Consider the following 15,815-nt stretch of genomic DNA (forward strand, 5'->3'; position numbering starts at 1 on the left):
GGACTTCTGGAGGATGGTGTGGGAACAGAGGGCAGCCACTGTGGTCATGATGACCAGACTGGAAGAGAAATCACGGGTAAGTAACTATAGAATTGAATCTGGTGTTCCCCCTGGATCTGTGTTGGGACGACTTGTTTTTTGACCAAAAAAGTCTACGGGGAGGGTTGGGGGGGCTGAGGGTGAAGCCTGCAGTGGAGAAGATGTGAAGTACAGAGAGAAACAGTCCTGGAATGGAGAAGATGTGAAGTAGAGAGAATCAGTCCTGCAGTGTTCAGGAAGATGTGAAGTAGAGAGAATCAGTCCTGCAGTGTTCAGGAAGATGTGAAGTAGAGAGAATCAGTCCTGCAGTGTTCAGGAAGATGTGAAGTAGAGGGAAGCAGTCCTGCTGTGTTCAGGAAGATGTGAAGTAGAGAGAATCAGTCCTGCAGTGTTCAGGAAGATGTGAAGTAGAGAGAATCAGTCCTGCAGTGTTCAGGAAGATGTGAAGTAGAGAGAAGCAGTCCTGCAGTGTTCAGGAAGATGTGAAGTAGAGGGAAGCAGTCCTGCTGTGTTCAGGAAGATGTGAAGTAGAGGGAAGCAGTCCTGCTGTGTTCAGGAAGATGTGAAGTAGAGAGAAGCAGTCCTGCTGTGTTCAGGAAGATGTGAAGTAGAGAGAAGCAGTCCTGCTGTGTTTCAGTGAGCCCGCAAGCTGTTTTCTTTTTAGGGCGGTTGCAATGGGGTTTACAGTATAATAGAGTCTGTGTGTGTGTGCGTGCATGCTCACGTACGTGTTTTCATTGATGTGTGTGTGTTTGTGTACTCAGCCCCCTCTTCTCCTCTCTCCTCAGATCAAGTGTGACCAGTACTGGCCCAGTCGAGGCACAGAGACCTATGGTATGACCCAGGTGACTCTACTGGACACCATAGAGCTGGCCACCTTCTGTGTTCGCACTTTCTCCCTGCACAAGGTACGAGTGAGTACACAACTTTACTCCAGCCATACTGCATAATAACACACTCATTTCACACTATGTTGGGCAGGGTTGTGGTCAAATCCATTTAAATTTCAGTCAATTCATAACCTAAACCAAATTCCAATTCCAATTCTCATTAAAAACCATTGAAGAGAATTAGAATTAGAATTTCAGTAAACTTTCTGAATTGACTGGTATTGAAATGGAATTGACCCCAACTCTGATGTTGAGCTGTAATTTACAATGTAGTGTAGACACGAGCAAAACACACCAAAGTTAGCATTTCATTGTTAGTCCACACCTGTTGCTTATGAAGCATGTGACAAATACAATTTGATTTGATTTAATCACACTCCCTACTGCTATTCTAAACTCTACTTTAGTATCTACATCACATACTCCCTTAACAATCTAGCTACAATGTCATACTAGTCCAATCCAGACTGTTATCTCATGGCAAGTTATTACCCTAACCCCAACTTCCTCAGCCTGGTCTCATAGACTAGACGTAACATAGTAAATGTAAATCTGAGAGACTCAAATTATATGATATATTACTCTGTTATGGTTATATAAGACAAAGGTTACTTAAAAAACGAAAGTAGGGTGGTTGGTTGGGGTGCATTGGTGGACGTATAATGTGGATGTATAGCTAAAGGTTACATGTTCAAATCTCATCACAGGCAACTTCTGCATTTTTGCTAATTAGCAACTTTGTATGTACTTACTACTTTGTAGTTGTATGTACTTACTACTTTGTAGTTACTTTGCAACTACTTGGCATCAATGTTCCCTCTCATTTTTTCATCACTGAGCAAATTTCAGCGTAAACTTGAAAGTTGTGAAACTTTACAACTTTAAAGTTTACAGTGAACACTGAGGCTGTACCCGCTTTAAGTTAGTTTTAACAGCGGTCAAGTAGGCTACTGTGGCTATTTGATCATAATGTAGGCCTACCAGAGTGGCCTAACATCAAAAACAATGGAGAAAATGCATCACATAACATTTTAACATGGAAATAGCTGTTCTATCATTCAGCCTACAGTCGCAGCCAATTTGTGGTGTTCAATGTCGGCCTAAATTCCATGAGAAAAAAACATGCAGGACTTGACATTAAAACTTCTTGGCGCTACCCATCCCGTTAGCGGGATCATTTTCGTCAGAAACCGCTGAATAGCATAGCGCAACAGTCAAATAATATTACAAAAAAATATTCATATTCATTAAATCACAAGTGCAACATTGCAAAACACATCTTAGCCTTTTGTTAATCCACCTGTCGTCTCAGATTTTGAAATGATGCTTTACAGCGAAAGCAATCCAAGCGTTTGTGTAAATTTATCGATAGCATAGCATAACATCATGTACACTTAGCATCAGGAAGCTTGGTCACGAAAATCAGAAAAGCGATCAAATTAATCGTTTACCTTTGATGACCTTTGGATGTTTTCACTCACGAGACTCCCAGTTACACAACAAATGTTCCTTTTGTTCCATAAAGATTATTTTTATACCCAAAATACCTCTGTTTGTTTGTCGTGTTATGTTCAGAAATCTACAGGAAAGAGCAGTCATGACAAAGCAGACGTATATTCCAAATAATATCTGCAATGTCCACAGAAACATGTCAACGTTTTTTATATTCGATAATATATCAACCAAGTGTGTAGGTTTTTCAATAACAGCGGGAGGAACAATGGCCACTTTACTCAGTTGCGCAAAAACTCACTCTGAGAGCCCCCACCTATCCACTTCCGCATTGTGATCCTTAACGCTCATTTGTCAAAATAAAAGTCTGAAACTATGTCTAAAGACTGTTGACACCTTAGTGAAGCCATAGAAAAAGGAATCTGGTTGATATCCCTTTAAATGGAGGATAGGCATGCATAGGAACAGAGAGGTTTCAAAATAAGAGGCACTTCCTGATTGGATTTTCTTCAGGCTTTCGCCTGCAATATCAGTTATTTTATACTCACAGACAATATTTTTACAGTTTTGGAAACTTTAGAGTGTTTTCTATCCTGATCTGACAATTATATGCATATTCTAGTTTCTGGGGCTGAGAAATAGACCGTTTCAAATGGGTACATTTTCTTGCCAAAAACGAAAATACTGCCCCCTACACGCAAAAGGTTAACCTGTTTATCCACTTGTCTTTCAAACAAGGTGACTGAACATGTTGTTTTATGGAAGAAACCATTTTCCCAAATAAAATGCATTATTAATCTCATACCATTACTACAGAGAATCAGACACATTATGCTACCCTCTGCCTATTGGCGACATAGATTATTCAAACCTGTCTCAAAATAAAACAGTGATAGTGTTTTTTTTACCTTTATTTAACAAGGCAAGTCAGTTAACCTTTTGAGTCGACCCGGGACGCATGTGTCCCATCTAGACATCTGGAAATGCAAATGCGCTACGCTAAATGCTAATAGCACTCGTTAAAACTCAAACATTCATTAAAACACACATTCGGGGTACTGAATTAAAGCTACGCTCGTTGTGAATCCAGCCAACAAGTCAGATTTTTAAAAATGCTTTTCGGCGAAAGCATGAGAAGCTATTATCTGATAGCATGCAACACCCCTAAATACCCGCAGGGGACGTAAACAAAATAATTAGCATAGTCGGCGCTACACAAAATGCAGAAATAAAATATAAAACATTCATTACCTTTGACCATCTTCTTTGTTGGCACTCCTAGATGTCCCATAAACATCACTATTGGGTCTTTTTTTCAATTAAATCGGTCCATATGTAGCCTAGATATCGATCTATGAAGACTGTGTGATCAAGGAAAAAAACACTGTTTTATAACGTAACGTCATTTTTTTAAATTAAAAAAGTCGACGATAAACTTTCACAAAACACTTCGAAATACTTTTGTAATGCAACTTTAGGTATCAGTAAACGTTAATAATCGATCAAATTGATCACGAGGCGATGTATATTCTATAGCTGTACATCTTGAAATTATGTCCGGGTAAATCTCAACCAAAATATCCGGTCGGAGACCGGAAGAAATGGGCTGCCTATTATCCGTTTGACCAAGAAACAAATCCTAGGCAAATGACAAGACTGTTGACATCGTGTGGAAGCTGTAGGTATTGCAACCTCGGCTCCAGGTATTGTGGTTTCTATTCAACAATACGTTCAAGTGGCGCATTGATATATTTTCCCATTTTCAGTGATCAGATTTTCCTGCGCTTTTCGATGAAACGCACGTTCTGTTATAGTCACAGCCGTGATTTAACCAGTTTTAGAAACGTCTGAGTGTTTTCTATCCACACATACTAATCATATGCATATACTATATTCCTGGCATGAGTAGCAGGGCGCTGAAATGTTGCACGATTTTTAACAGAATGTTCGAAAAAGTAGGGGGTCGACTTAAGAGGTTTAAGAACAAATTCTTATTTTCAATGACAGCCTAGGACAGTGGGTTAACTGCCTTGTTCAGGGGGAGAAAAACTGATTTTTACCTTGTCAGCTCGGGGATTCAATCTTGCAACCTTTTGGTTACTAGTCCAATGCTCTAACCACTAGGCTACCTGCTGCCCCGAACTAATGGGGAAAAAATCTAGAAAGTTGAGTGAAGTTCAATCTCGTGCTTCTAACCTTAACCTTAACCCTTTAACCTAAATCCTAACTCTAACCTTTACTCTAACCTCTAGCCTAGCTAACATTAGCCGCCTAGCTAATGTTAGCGAAAGCCATCTAGCTAACATTAGCCAAAACATTGCTAACATATCATACAAATTGTATTTCATCACATATTTGAATGAATGATGGACATCCAAAAATTAAGACATACCATACGAAAATGTAACTTATCAATCTAATTGGAGGGTTAGGTTTTTACATTTACTATGTTACGTCTACCCCTGAGTCCAGGTTGACTTCTTAGGCACTTCTGTATGATCAGATATCTTAAAACAATATGGCAATGTCTTCAACTTGCCTTCTTGCATAGGCTTGGTGGAATACTCCCTATGTTTCCTTCACCCATCCAATTGTTTCAGCAGAGGCTTTGTTTGTATGTTTTTGTGAGGCCATCTGAGGAGAAGCCACTGTGGAAGTAATGTGAGAGGAATAAGAACCTGTCTGAATGCGATATGAGCTGATATATGCTGGTCTTGCCTGGTGGGCCCTGGGGATAGCAAGCCCTTCAGGAATCTGTCAGTCTGTCTGTCTGTATTCATGTATTGTATTGGCTCCCCTACTCAAACTCACAAACAGTGTGTTTCTCTGAGCCAACACAACTTCCTGCATCCAACAGGCAAATAAACAACTGAATGGTGAGGAAGGAGAGGGAAATAGTTTACTTAGGCATCTTTCTCTTCATCTTTCTTTCTCTCTCCTCTGTCATCTCTCTCTCTTCATCTTTCTTTCTCTCTCTCATCTCTTTCTTTCATAATCATTCTCTCTCATCTCTCTCTCTCTCTCTCTCTCTTTCTCTCTCTCTCTTTCTCCCTTGAAACTATTTACATCCTCCCCTTCTTTCCAGACCTCTCCCCTCTTCCTCTCTCGTTCACCCTCCATCATCTTTTAATGTCCGTCTGCCAAGCACTTAGCTAAGTGAGCGGAAGAAAATGCTACATGCATAATTGTCAGGCTGCTCATATCCCAGCTGCCCCAAACACTTGGCAGCCAAGCCAACATACAAGTGTATAGCTAGAAAATGAGACATGGGTGTTTCGGAGAGAGGAGAGGGAAGGGGGAGTGGAGATCTAAGGGTCAGACGCTTCCAAGGAAATGTCTCTTTAACAGATAGGCTAGTTAGTAGCACTGGTCCTTTTGGGCTGGTTAGTATTCACAGTTTGCAGCTTTTTGGGCTTGTTGTTGTGTACATCTGTTGGTGTACAGCATCCTGTCAACCCGTCCCTCTACATTACTTTCTATACTTCACCACCCTGCTCTCTCTACCTCTTTTTCTTCCCTCTCTTCTCTCTTCCCCTTTTTTATTCCCTCTCTTCTTTCTACCCCTTTTTCTTCCCTCTCTTCTCTCTTCCCCTTTTTTATTCCCTCTCTTCTCTCTACCCCTTTTTATTCCCTCTCTTCTCTCTACCCCTTTTTATTCCCTCTCTTCTCTCTTCCCCTTTTTCTTCCCTCTCTTCTCTCTAGCCCTTTTTCTTCCCTCTCTTCCCCTTTTTCTTCCCTCTCTTCTCTCTAGCCCTTTTTCTTCCCTCTCTTCTCTCTTCCCCTTTTTCTTCCCTCTCTTCTCTCTACCCCTTTTTCTTCCCTCTCTTCTCGCTACCCCTTTTTCTTCCCTCTCTTCTCTCTACCCCTTTTTCTTCCCTCTCTTCTCTCTTCCCCTTTTTCTTCCCTCTCTTCTCTCTTCCCCTTTTTATTCCCTCTCTTCTCTCTTCCCCTTTTTCTTCCCCCTCTTTTCTCTACCCCTTTTTCTTCCCTCTCTTCTCTCTTCCCCTTTTTCTTCCCTCTCTTCTCTCTACCCCTTTTTCTTCCCTCTCTTCTCTCTTCCTCTTTTTCTTCCCTCTCTTCTCTCTACCCCTTTTTCTTCCCTCTCTTCTCTCTTCCCCTTTTTCTTCCCTCTCTTCTCTCTTCCCCTTTTTCTTCCCTCTCTTCTCTCTACATTTACATTTAAGTAATTTAGCAGACGCTCTTATTTTTCTTCCCTCTCTTCCCACTGCTATTCCATCTCTTTCTTAACCTCCCTCTGTTCAAACACACATCTCTCTCTCTCCTTATTTCTGCATTAGTATGGCTTCCCATTGTTCTGTTTTCCAGCAAAGGAAACCAATTTTGTCACATGTGTCCGAACTTAGGCGGCAGTAAGTTTGTATGTAGGGAATCTGTCACACAAACACACACACGTTTTTAACTAGGCAAGTCAGTTAAGAGTTATTTTCAATGACGGCCTAGGAACAGTGGGTTAACTGCCTGTTCAGGGGCAGAACGACAGATTTGTACCTTGTCAGCTCGGGGATTCAAACTTGCAACCTTTCGGTTACTAGTCCAATGCTCTAACCACTAGGCTACCCTGCCGCCCCATATCCATATTACATTTACATTTAAGTCATTTAGCAGACGCTCTTATCCAGAGCGACTTATGTATGCATATCCTGTAGTGACACAGAACCCTTCTTTAAAAATCTATTATACTTCCCCGCTGAAAAAAAAGAAGAACATCCATTGCAGAAAATACAAAACCAGTGTAATGGTCCGGGATTCAAAATAAATAAATAGACAAATGTGCTCTTAATTACCAGATGTATTTATTCAGCATTAAAGCTCATGTGAGGTGTTTTTTAATCTTTATTTTTTTGTTGGAAAAATGTATTCTCGTGTCAGCTTTGTTATTGTCGCTCTGTATATTGTGGTTGGCACACAGACAGGGGAACTGATTTTGGGGTTAATAGATGCAGCATACTATAAGAATGTCTAAGAAAGTAGCTAACACACACACACACACACACACACACACACACACACACACACACCCTGTCTCTCTCTCGCACACACACACTCCATGTGGTTCTAAACCCCATCCCTGTCTCTCTCATCTCCAGAATGGCTCCAGTGAGAAGCGGGAGGTCCGTCAGTTCCAGTTCACTGCGTGGCCCGACCACGGGGTCCCCGAGTACCCCACCCCCTTCCTGGCCTTCCTCCGTCGGGTCAAGACCTGTAACCCCCCAGACGCAGGCCCCATCATCGCCCACTGCAGGTTGGGAGTACTGCACATAACACAGCTACAACTAGTGGATTTCACAGATGTATATGAAAACCATACTTCTACCACTCACTGTTTGGTGCAGGCTTTGGTTTAATCTTTTTCAACTCGTGTTTAATAAGGGCTCTGCTTTGGTTTAATCTTTTTCAACTCGTGTTTAATAAGGGCTCTGCTTTGGTTTAATCATATTCAACTAGTGTTCAATAAGGACTCTGCTTTGGTTTAATCATATTCAACTAGTGTTCAATAAGGGCTCTGCTTTGGTTTAATCATATTCAACTAGTGTTCAATAAGGGCTCTGCTTTGGTTTAATCTTTTTCAACTCGTGTTTAATAAGGGCTCTGCTTTGGTTTAATCCTATCCAACTAGTGTTCAATAAGGGCTCTGCTTTGGTTTAATCATATTCAACTAGTGTTCAATAAGGACTCTGCTTTGGTTTAATCTTTTTCAACTCGTGTTTAATAAGGGCTCTGCTTTGGTTTAATCATATTCAACTAGTGTTTAATAAGGACTCTGCTTTGGTTTAATCATATTCAACTAGTGTTTAATAAGGGCTCTGCTTTGGTTTAATCTTTTTCAACTCGTGTTTAATAAGGGCTCTGCTTTGGTTTAATCATATTCAACTAGTGTTTAATAAGGGCTCTGCTTTGGTTTAATCATATTCAACTAGTGTTCAATAAGGGCTCTGCTTTGGTTTAATCATATTCAACTAGTGTTCAATAAGGGCTCTGCTTTGGTTTAATCTTTTTCAACTCGTGTTTAATAAGGGCTCTGCTTTGGTTTAATCCTATCCAACTAGTGTTCAATAAGGGCTCTGCTTTGGTTTAATCATATTCAACTAGTGTTCAATAAGGACTCTGCTTTGGTTTAATCTTTTTCAACTCGTGTTTAATAAGGGCTCTGCTTTGGTTTAATCATATTCAACTAGTGTTTAATAAGGACTCTGCTTTGGTTTAATCATATTCAACTAGTGTTTAATAAGGGCTCTGCTTTGGTTTAATCTTTTTCAACTCGTGTTTAATAAGGGCTCTGCTTTGGTTTAATCATATTCAACTAGTGTTTAATAAGGACTCTGCTTTGGTTTAATCATATTCAACTAGTGTTTAATAAGGACTCTGCTTTGGTTTAATCCTATCCAACTAGTGTTTAATAAGGGCTCTGCTTTGGTTTAATCCTATTCAACTTGTGTTTAATAAGGACTCTGCTTTGGTTTAATCCTATTCAACTTGTGTTTAATAAGGACTCTGCTTTGGTTTAATCATATTCAACTAGTGTTTAATAAGGGCTCTGCTTTGGTTTAATCCTATCCAACTAGTGTTCAATAAGGGCTCTGCTTTGGTTTAATCCTATCCAACTAGTGTTCAATAAGGGCTCTGCTTTGGTTTAATCCTATCCAACTAGTGTTCAATAAGGGCTCTGCTTTGGTTTAATCTTTTTCAACTCGTGTTTAATAAGGGCTCTGCTTTGGTTTAATCCTATCCAACTAGTGTTCAATAAGGGCTCTGCTTTGGTTTAATCCTATCCAACTAGTGTTCAATAAGGGCTCTGCTTTGGTTTAATCCTATCCAACTAGTGTTCAATAAGGGCTCTGCTTTGGTTTAATCCTATCCAACTAGTGTTCAATAAGGGCTCTGCTTTGGTTTAATCCTATTCAACTAGTGTTCAATAAGGACTCTGCTTTGGTTTAATCATATTCAACTAGTGTTTAATAAGGACTCTGCTTTGGTTTAATCATATTCAACTAGTGTTTAATAAGGACTCTGCTTTGGTTTAATCATATTCAACTAGTGTTTAATAAGGACTCTGCTTTGGTTTAATCCTATCCAACTAGTGTTCAATAAGGGCTCTGCTTTGGTTTAATCCTATTCAACTAGTGTTTAATAAGGGCTCTGCTTTGGTTTAATCATATTCAACTAGTGTTTAATAAGGGCTCTGCTTTGGTTTAATCCTATCCAACTAGTGTTTAATAAGGACTCTGCTTTGGTTTAATCCTATTCAACTAGTGTTTAATAAGGGCTCTGCTTTGGTTTAATCTTTTTCAACTTGTGTTTAATAAGGACTCTGCTTTGGTTTAATCCTATCCAACTAGTGTTCAATAAGGACTCTGCTTTGGTTTAATCATATTCAACTAGTGTTCAATAAGGGCTCTGCTTTGGTTTAATCCTATTCAACTTGTGTTTAATAAGGACTCTGCTTTGGTTTAATCATATTCAACTAGTGTTTAATAAGGACTCTGCTTTGGTTTAATCATATTCAACTAGTGTTTAATAAGGACTCTGCTTTGGTTTAATCATATTCAACTAGTGTTTAATAAGGACTCTGCTTTGGTTTAATCCTATCCAACTAGTGTTCAATAAGGGCTCTGCTTTGGTTTAATCCTATTCAAATAGTGTTCAATAAGGACTCTGCTTTGATTTAATACTATCGAACTAGTATTCAATAAGGACTCTGCTTTGATTTAATACTATCCAACTAGTATTCAATAAGGACTCTGCCTTGGTTTAATACTATCCAACTAGTATTCAATAAGGACTCTGCTTTGATTTAATACTATCCAACTAGTATTCAATAAGGACTCTGCCTTGGTTTAATACTATCCAACTAGTATTCAATAAGGACTCTGGTTAGTTGAAGCAGGTGTGTTGAGTTATCCTCTCTTTGTTCTAATGAACCATGGACCCAGCACTTGAAAATACTTTTTTTTTTGTAATAAAAAACAACATTTACTTATTCTCTTAGATCACAAAATCCTTGATATAGATCTCTCAAACTCAAATCTGGACCTGGAAGCCAGTTCCACTGCTTGTTTTCATTGTTCTCCTCTAATTAGGGACACATATAGACCTGGCACACCAGGTGGGTGATTCCCCTCTAACCAGGGACTGATGTAGACCTGGCACACCAGGTGGGTGATTCCCCTCTAACCATGGACTGATGTAGACCTGGCACACCAGGTGGGTGATTCCCCTCTAACCATGGACTGATGTAGACCTGGCACACCAGGTGGGTGATTCCCCTCTAACCAGGGACTGATGTAGACCTGGCACACCAGGTGGGTGATTCCCCTCTAACCAGGGACTGATGTAGACCTGGCACACCAGGTGGGTGATTCCCCTCTAACCAGGGACTGATGTAGACCTGGCACACCAGGTGGGTGATTCCCCTCTAACCAGGGACTGATGTAGACCTGGCACACCAGGTGGGTGATTCCCCTCTAACCATGGACTGATGTAGACCTGGCACACCAGGTGGGTGATTCCCCTCTAACCAGGGACTGATGTAGACCTGGCACACCAGGTGGGTGATTCCCCTCTAACCAGGGACTGATGTAGACCTGGCACACCAGGTGGGTGATTCCCCTCTAACCAGGGACTGATGTAGACCTGGCACACCAGGTGGGTGCAATTCATTATCAGGTAGACCAGAAAACCAGCGTGATCCTGACCTCGTAGGGTATAGGGCATTCTGGAAGTAGTCAGACCCCTTGACTTTTTCCACATTTTGTTACGTTACAGCCTTATCTCAAAAATGATTAAATTGTTTTTTCTCCCATCAATCTACACACAATACCCCATAATAACAAAGCAAAAACAGGTTTTTATCATTTTTTATACATTTATTTAAAAAAAACTGAAATATCACATTTACATAAGTATTCAGACCCTTTACTCAGTACTTTGTTGAATAATTCTTATTGGGTATGAGGCTACAAGCTTGACACACCTGTATTTGGGTAGTTTCATCCGTTTTTCTCTGCAGATCCTCTAAAGCTCTGTCAAGTTGGATGGGGAGCATCGCTGCACAGCTATTTTCAGGTCTCTCCAGAGATGTTAGTTTGGGTTCAAGTCTGGGCTCTGGCTGGGCCTCTCAAGAACATTCAGAGACTTGTCCCAAAGCCACTACTGCACTGTCTTGGCGGTCTGCTTAGGGTCGTTGTCCTGTTGGAAGGTGAACCTTCGCCGCAGTGTGTGGTTCTGAACGTTCTTGGAGCAGGTTTTCATCAAGGACCTCTCTGTACATTGCTCCGTTCATCTTTCCCTCGATCCTGACTAGTCTCCCAGTCCCTGCCACTGAAAAACATCCCCACAGCACGATGCTGCCAACACCATGCTTCACCGTAGGGATGGTGCCAGATTTCCTCCAGACGTGACGCTTGGCATTCAGGCCAAAGAGTTCAATCTTGGTTTCATCAGACCAGAGAATCTTGTTTCTCATGGTCTGAGAGTCCTTTCGGTGCCCTTTGTTAAACTACAAGTGGGCTGTTATGTGCCTTTTACTGAGGAGTGGCTTCCGTCTGGCCTCTCTACCAAAAAGGCCTGATTGGTGGAGTGGGGAAGATATGGTTGTCCTTCTGGAAGATTCTCCCATCTCCACAGAGGAACTCTGGAGCTCAGTCAGAGTGACCATCGGGTTCTTGGTCACCTCCCTGACCAAGGCCCTTCTCCCCTGATTGCTCAGTTTGGCTGGGCGCCCAGCTCTAGGAAGTCTTGGTGGTTATAAACTTCTTCCATTTAAGAATGATGGAGGTCACTGTGTTCTTGGGGACCTATAATCCTGCAGACATTTTTTGGTACAGTTCCAGAGATCTGTGCCTCGACACAATCCTGTCTCGGAGCTCTACGGACAATTCCTTCCACCTCGTGGCTTGGTTTTTGTTCTAACATGCACTGTCAACTGTGGGACCTTATATAGACAGGCGTGTGCCTTTTCCAAATCATGTCCAATCAATTGAATTTACCACAGGTGGACTCCAATCAAGTTGTAGAAACATCTCAAGGATGATTAATGGAATCTGGATGCACCTGAGCTCAATTTCAAGTCTCATAGCAAAAGGTGTGAATACTTGCATAAATAAGGTATTTCTGTGTGTGTACACGGTTCAATGAATATATCCAGCCAGACAGTGCTGGTAGAACAGTAGTAGTGGTAAGTAAAAGTAAAGTAAAAGTCACAGCTATCCAGTGTTTTAAAGCGAGACTGCAGGAGTCACTAATACACACACACACCATTCCTCTCACTCTCTGTGTCTCTGTTTCCCTAACCCTTACTTTCTCCATCTCTCTCTCTCTCTCTCTCTCTCTCTCTCTCTCTCTCTCTCTCTCTCTCTCTCTCTCTCTCTCTCTCTCTCTCTCATATTGTCTCTCTCTCTTTCTCTCTCTCTCTCTCTCTCATATTGTCTCTCTCTCTCATATTGTCTCTCTCTCTCTCTCTCTCTATATTGTCTTGTCTCTCTCTCTCTCTCTCTCTCTCTCTCTCTCTCTCTCTCTCATATTCTCTCTCTCTCTCTCTCTCTCTCTCTCTCTCTCTCTCTCTCTCTCTCTCTCTCTCTCTCTCTCATATTGTCTCTCTCTCGTTCTCTCTCTCTCTCTCTCTCTCTCTCATATTGTCTCTCTCTCTCATATTGTCTCTCTCTCTATCTCTCTCTATCATATTGTCTCTCTCTCTCTCTCTCTCTCTCTCTCTCTCTCTCTCTCTCTCTCTCTCTCTCTCTCTCTCTCTCTCTCTCTCTCTCTCTCTCTCTCTCTCATATTCTCTCTCTCTCTCTCTCTCATATTGTCTCTCTCTCTCTCATATTGTCTCTCTCTCTCTCTCTCTCTCTCTCTCTCTCTCTCTCTCTCTCTCTCTCTCTCTCTCTCTCTCTCTCTCTCATATTGTCTCTCTTTCTCTTTCTCATTCTCTCTCTCTCTCTCTCTCTCATATTCTCTCTCTCTCTCTCTCTCTCTCTCTCTCTCTCTCTCATATTGTCTCTCTCTCTCTCTATCATATTGTCTCTCTCTCTCTCTCTCTCTCATATTGTCTCTCTCTCTCTCTCTCTCTCATATTGTCTCTCTCTCTCTCATATTCTCTCTATCTGTCTATCATATTGTCTCTCTCTCTCATATTGTCTCTCTCTCTCTCATATTGTCTCTCTCTCTCTCATATTGTCTCTCTCTCTTTTTCTCTCTCTCTCTTTCTCTCTCTCTCTCTCTCTTTCTCTCTCTCTCTCTCTCGTCTCTCGCTCTTTCTCGTTCTCTCTCTCTCTCTCATATTGTCTCTCTCTCTCTCATATTGCCCCTTATAATCATCTCCTCCTCTCTTCAACCCTGTCTTTGTTATTTTATCTTCCCTCTCTTCTTCCCCTTTTCCTCCCTGACCCCTTGCCTCCCTCCTTCCTTCTCTCTCAAATTCATATTCCAACTTTATTTGCTCATGGTAAGAGTACCTTCTAATGGATTGAAAGTTAGTTTGACTGGATCAGGCAAACATTACACAATAAAGGGGAATTACAATTTCATCACAGATCACATTTGAATCTGTCTTTTTCATGATTTTTTAAAGAGCAATTCCTAAACCTCAATCCCTAGTTTACCGATCACTGCAGCTGTACACATCCCATCTGTAAATAGCCCACCCAATTTATCTACCTCATCCCCATATTGCTCTTTTGCACACCAGTATTTATACTTGCACATCATCATCTGCACATCTATCACTCCAGTGTTAATTTGCTCTCTCTGTCTTTCTCCTCCCCCAACCCCCCCCGTCTCTCTGTCTTTCTCCTCCCCCACCCCTGTCTCTCTATCTTTCTCCTCCTCCCCCCCCTCCCCAACTCTGTCTCTCTATCTCCCCCCGTCTCTCTGTCTTTCTCCTCCCCCAGTGCGGGCGTGGGGAGGACGGGCTGCTTCATTGTGATCGATGCCATGCTGGAGCGTATCAAGCATGAGAAAACAGTGGACATCTACGGCCACGTGACCCTGATGCGATCGCAGCGGAACTACATGGTGCAGACGGAGGACCAGTACAGCTTTAACCACGACGCGTTGCTGGAGGCGGTGGCGTGCGGCAACACGGAGGTGGCGGCCAGGAGCCTGTTCTCCTACATCCAGAAGCTGGCCCAGGTGGAGACGGGCGAGCACGTCACCGGCATGGAACTGGAGTTTAAGGTAGGTAATGGGGATGCAGGTGGGGTATAGGAAAACTGAATATGGGGAGGGTGGTGAAGACACAAAATGGAGTGGAGCTGAGCCAGAGTTTAAGATAGGCCATAGACATACACTGTAGACAAATCCTAACCCCATCACAATGAATGGAATAAAACATTTGAATAGATAGGTTATTATACCGCGTTCAATCTCGCCCCAAAATAATTTGTAATATACCCGACCAGGGCTGTTACAGTGACCTTATTACCTCCACACCGGCGGTCACGAGTCATGACGGCAGTCAAATTCCACGTGACTGTTTAGTCATGGTAATTAGGCTTCTCCAAGCTCTGATGCTGCTAATGGTCATTAGTAGCCTACCAAACTTGATAACTGCCTGGTACTCAGCCCTCTATTGTTCCTCTAATCACTCTGACATCAATGCAAATGTTTTTGAAAATCAAACACTTCAAAAGAGCCCATGAGCTCATGTTGCGCAACATTTCTTTAGGCTATGCAATTGTGTGAGAAAACAGATTGATGGCCTCTACTAAAAAGAGGAGGATCCGATCAGCTTCCTATAAGCTAGGCCTACTATATTTATTTCTCAACTTTTCTAATATTAAGCACATTGCTTCTCTTTATAATAGGAGTATAGTGTACCTGGCTTGCATGAAAATGAAGCAGGGAAAAGCATCCTCCATTTGCTATTTAAGTGCATACTGTGGATGTATTTTTGTAATGCATAATCGCATTTGCAGTCATATTTGAGAATGCTGTTGTTGTTTTTTACATTTGTGCTAATAGCCTACTGCCATGTGTGCATTGCTGTACATATAATGTGAAGAAATAGCCTAATAGTTTATCAACATTTTAAGCCAAACGTTCTGATCTGTTGCATCAGGCTCATTGCTTAAAACAGCTTTTTTTGATACTGGTGGTTGTATTAATTTGGGATCTATCGCATCTCACAACTGGCCCTGACTATGTTTGGAATATTACTTTCTAGCACAGAATAGAATAGGTCAACTTTTGTACTATAGGGGATAGTAGATTGACATAGGCTAGTGCTTTTGCTGTTCATCTTGTTGGCAGACAAAAAGTAAATGACAGTTTTTCCAATATCTTCAATATGCACTTTGGAATTGGATTAGGACCCGCACAGTTGCGTGCCCGATGTGTCTATGTGTCTGTCTTCACTTGTAGCCTGTGAGAAAGACCCGATCACGTGACAGAGAGCCATGCGAGTGAGAGGTGCTTCGG

The 15,815-nt window shown here is 41.6% G+C and overlaps 1 protein-coding gene across 1 annotated transcript in view; it reads left to right on the forward strand.

The window, feature by feature from the left end:
• Positions 1-15,815, forward strand: part of LOC118400689 (receptor-type tyrosine-protein phosphatase S-like) — a 440,366-nt gene that overhangs the window by 391,548 nt on the left and 33,003 nt on the right. Inside the window, exons 25-28 of the mRNA XM_052475331.1 lie at positions 1-76; positions 828-947; positions 7,490-7,644; positions 14,288-14,573. The exon at positions 1-76 is cut by the window's left edge and continues 100 nt beyond it. Coding sequence (XP_052331291.1) covers positions 1-76; positions 828-947; positions 7,490-7,644; positions 14,288-14,573 — 637 coding nt within the window. The remainder of the gene's footprint in view (positions 77-827; positions 948-7,489; positions 7,645-14,287; positions 14,574-15,815) is intronic.

The sequence above is a fragment of the Oncorhynchus keta genome, chromosome 22 (genome assembly GCF_023373465.1).
Source record: "Oncorhynchus keta strain PuntledgeMale-10-30-2019 chromosome 22, Oket_V2, whole genome shotgun sequence".
Lineage (NCBI taxonomy): Eukaryota > Metazoa > Chordata > Actinopteri > Salmoniformes > Salmonidae > Oncorhynchus > Oncorhynchus keta.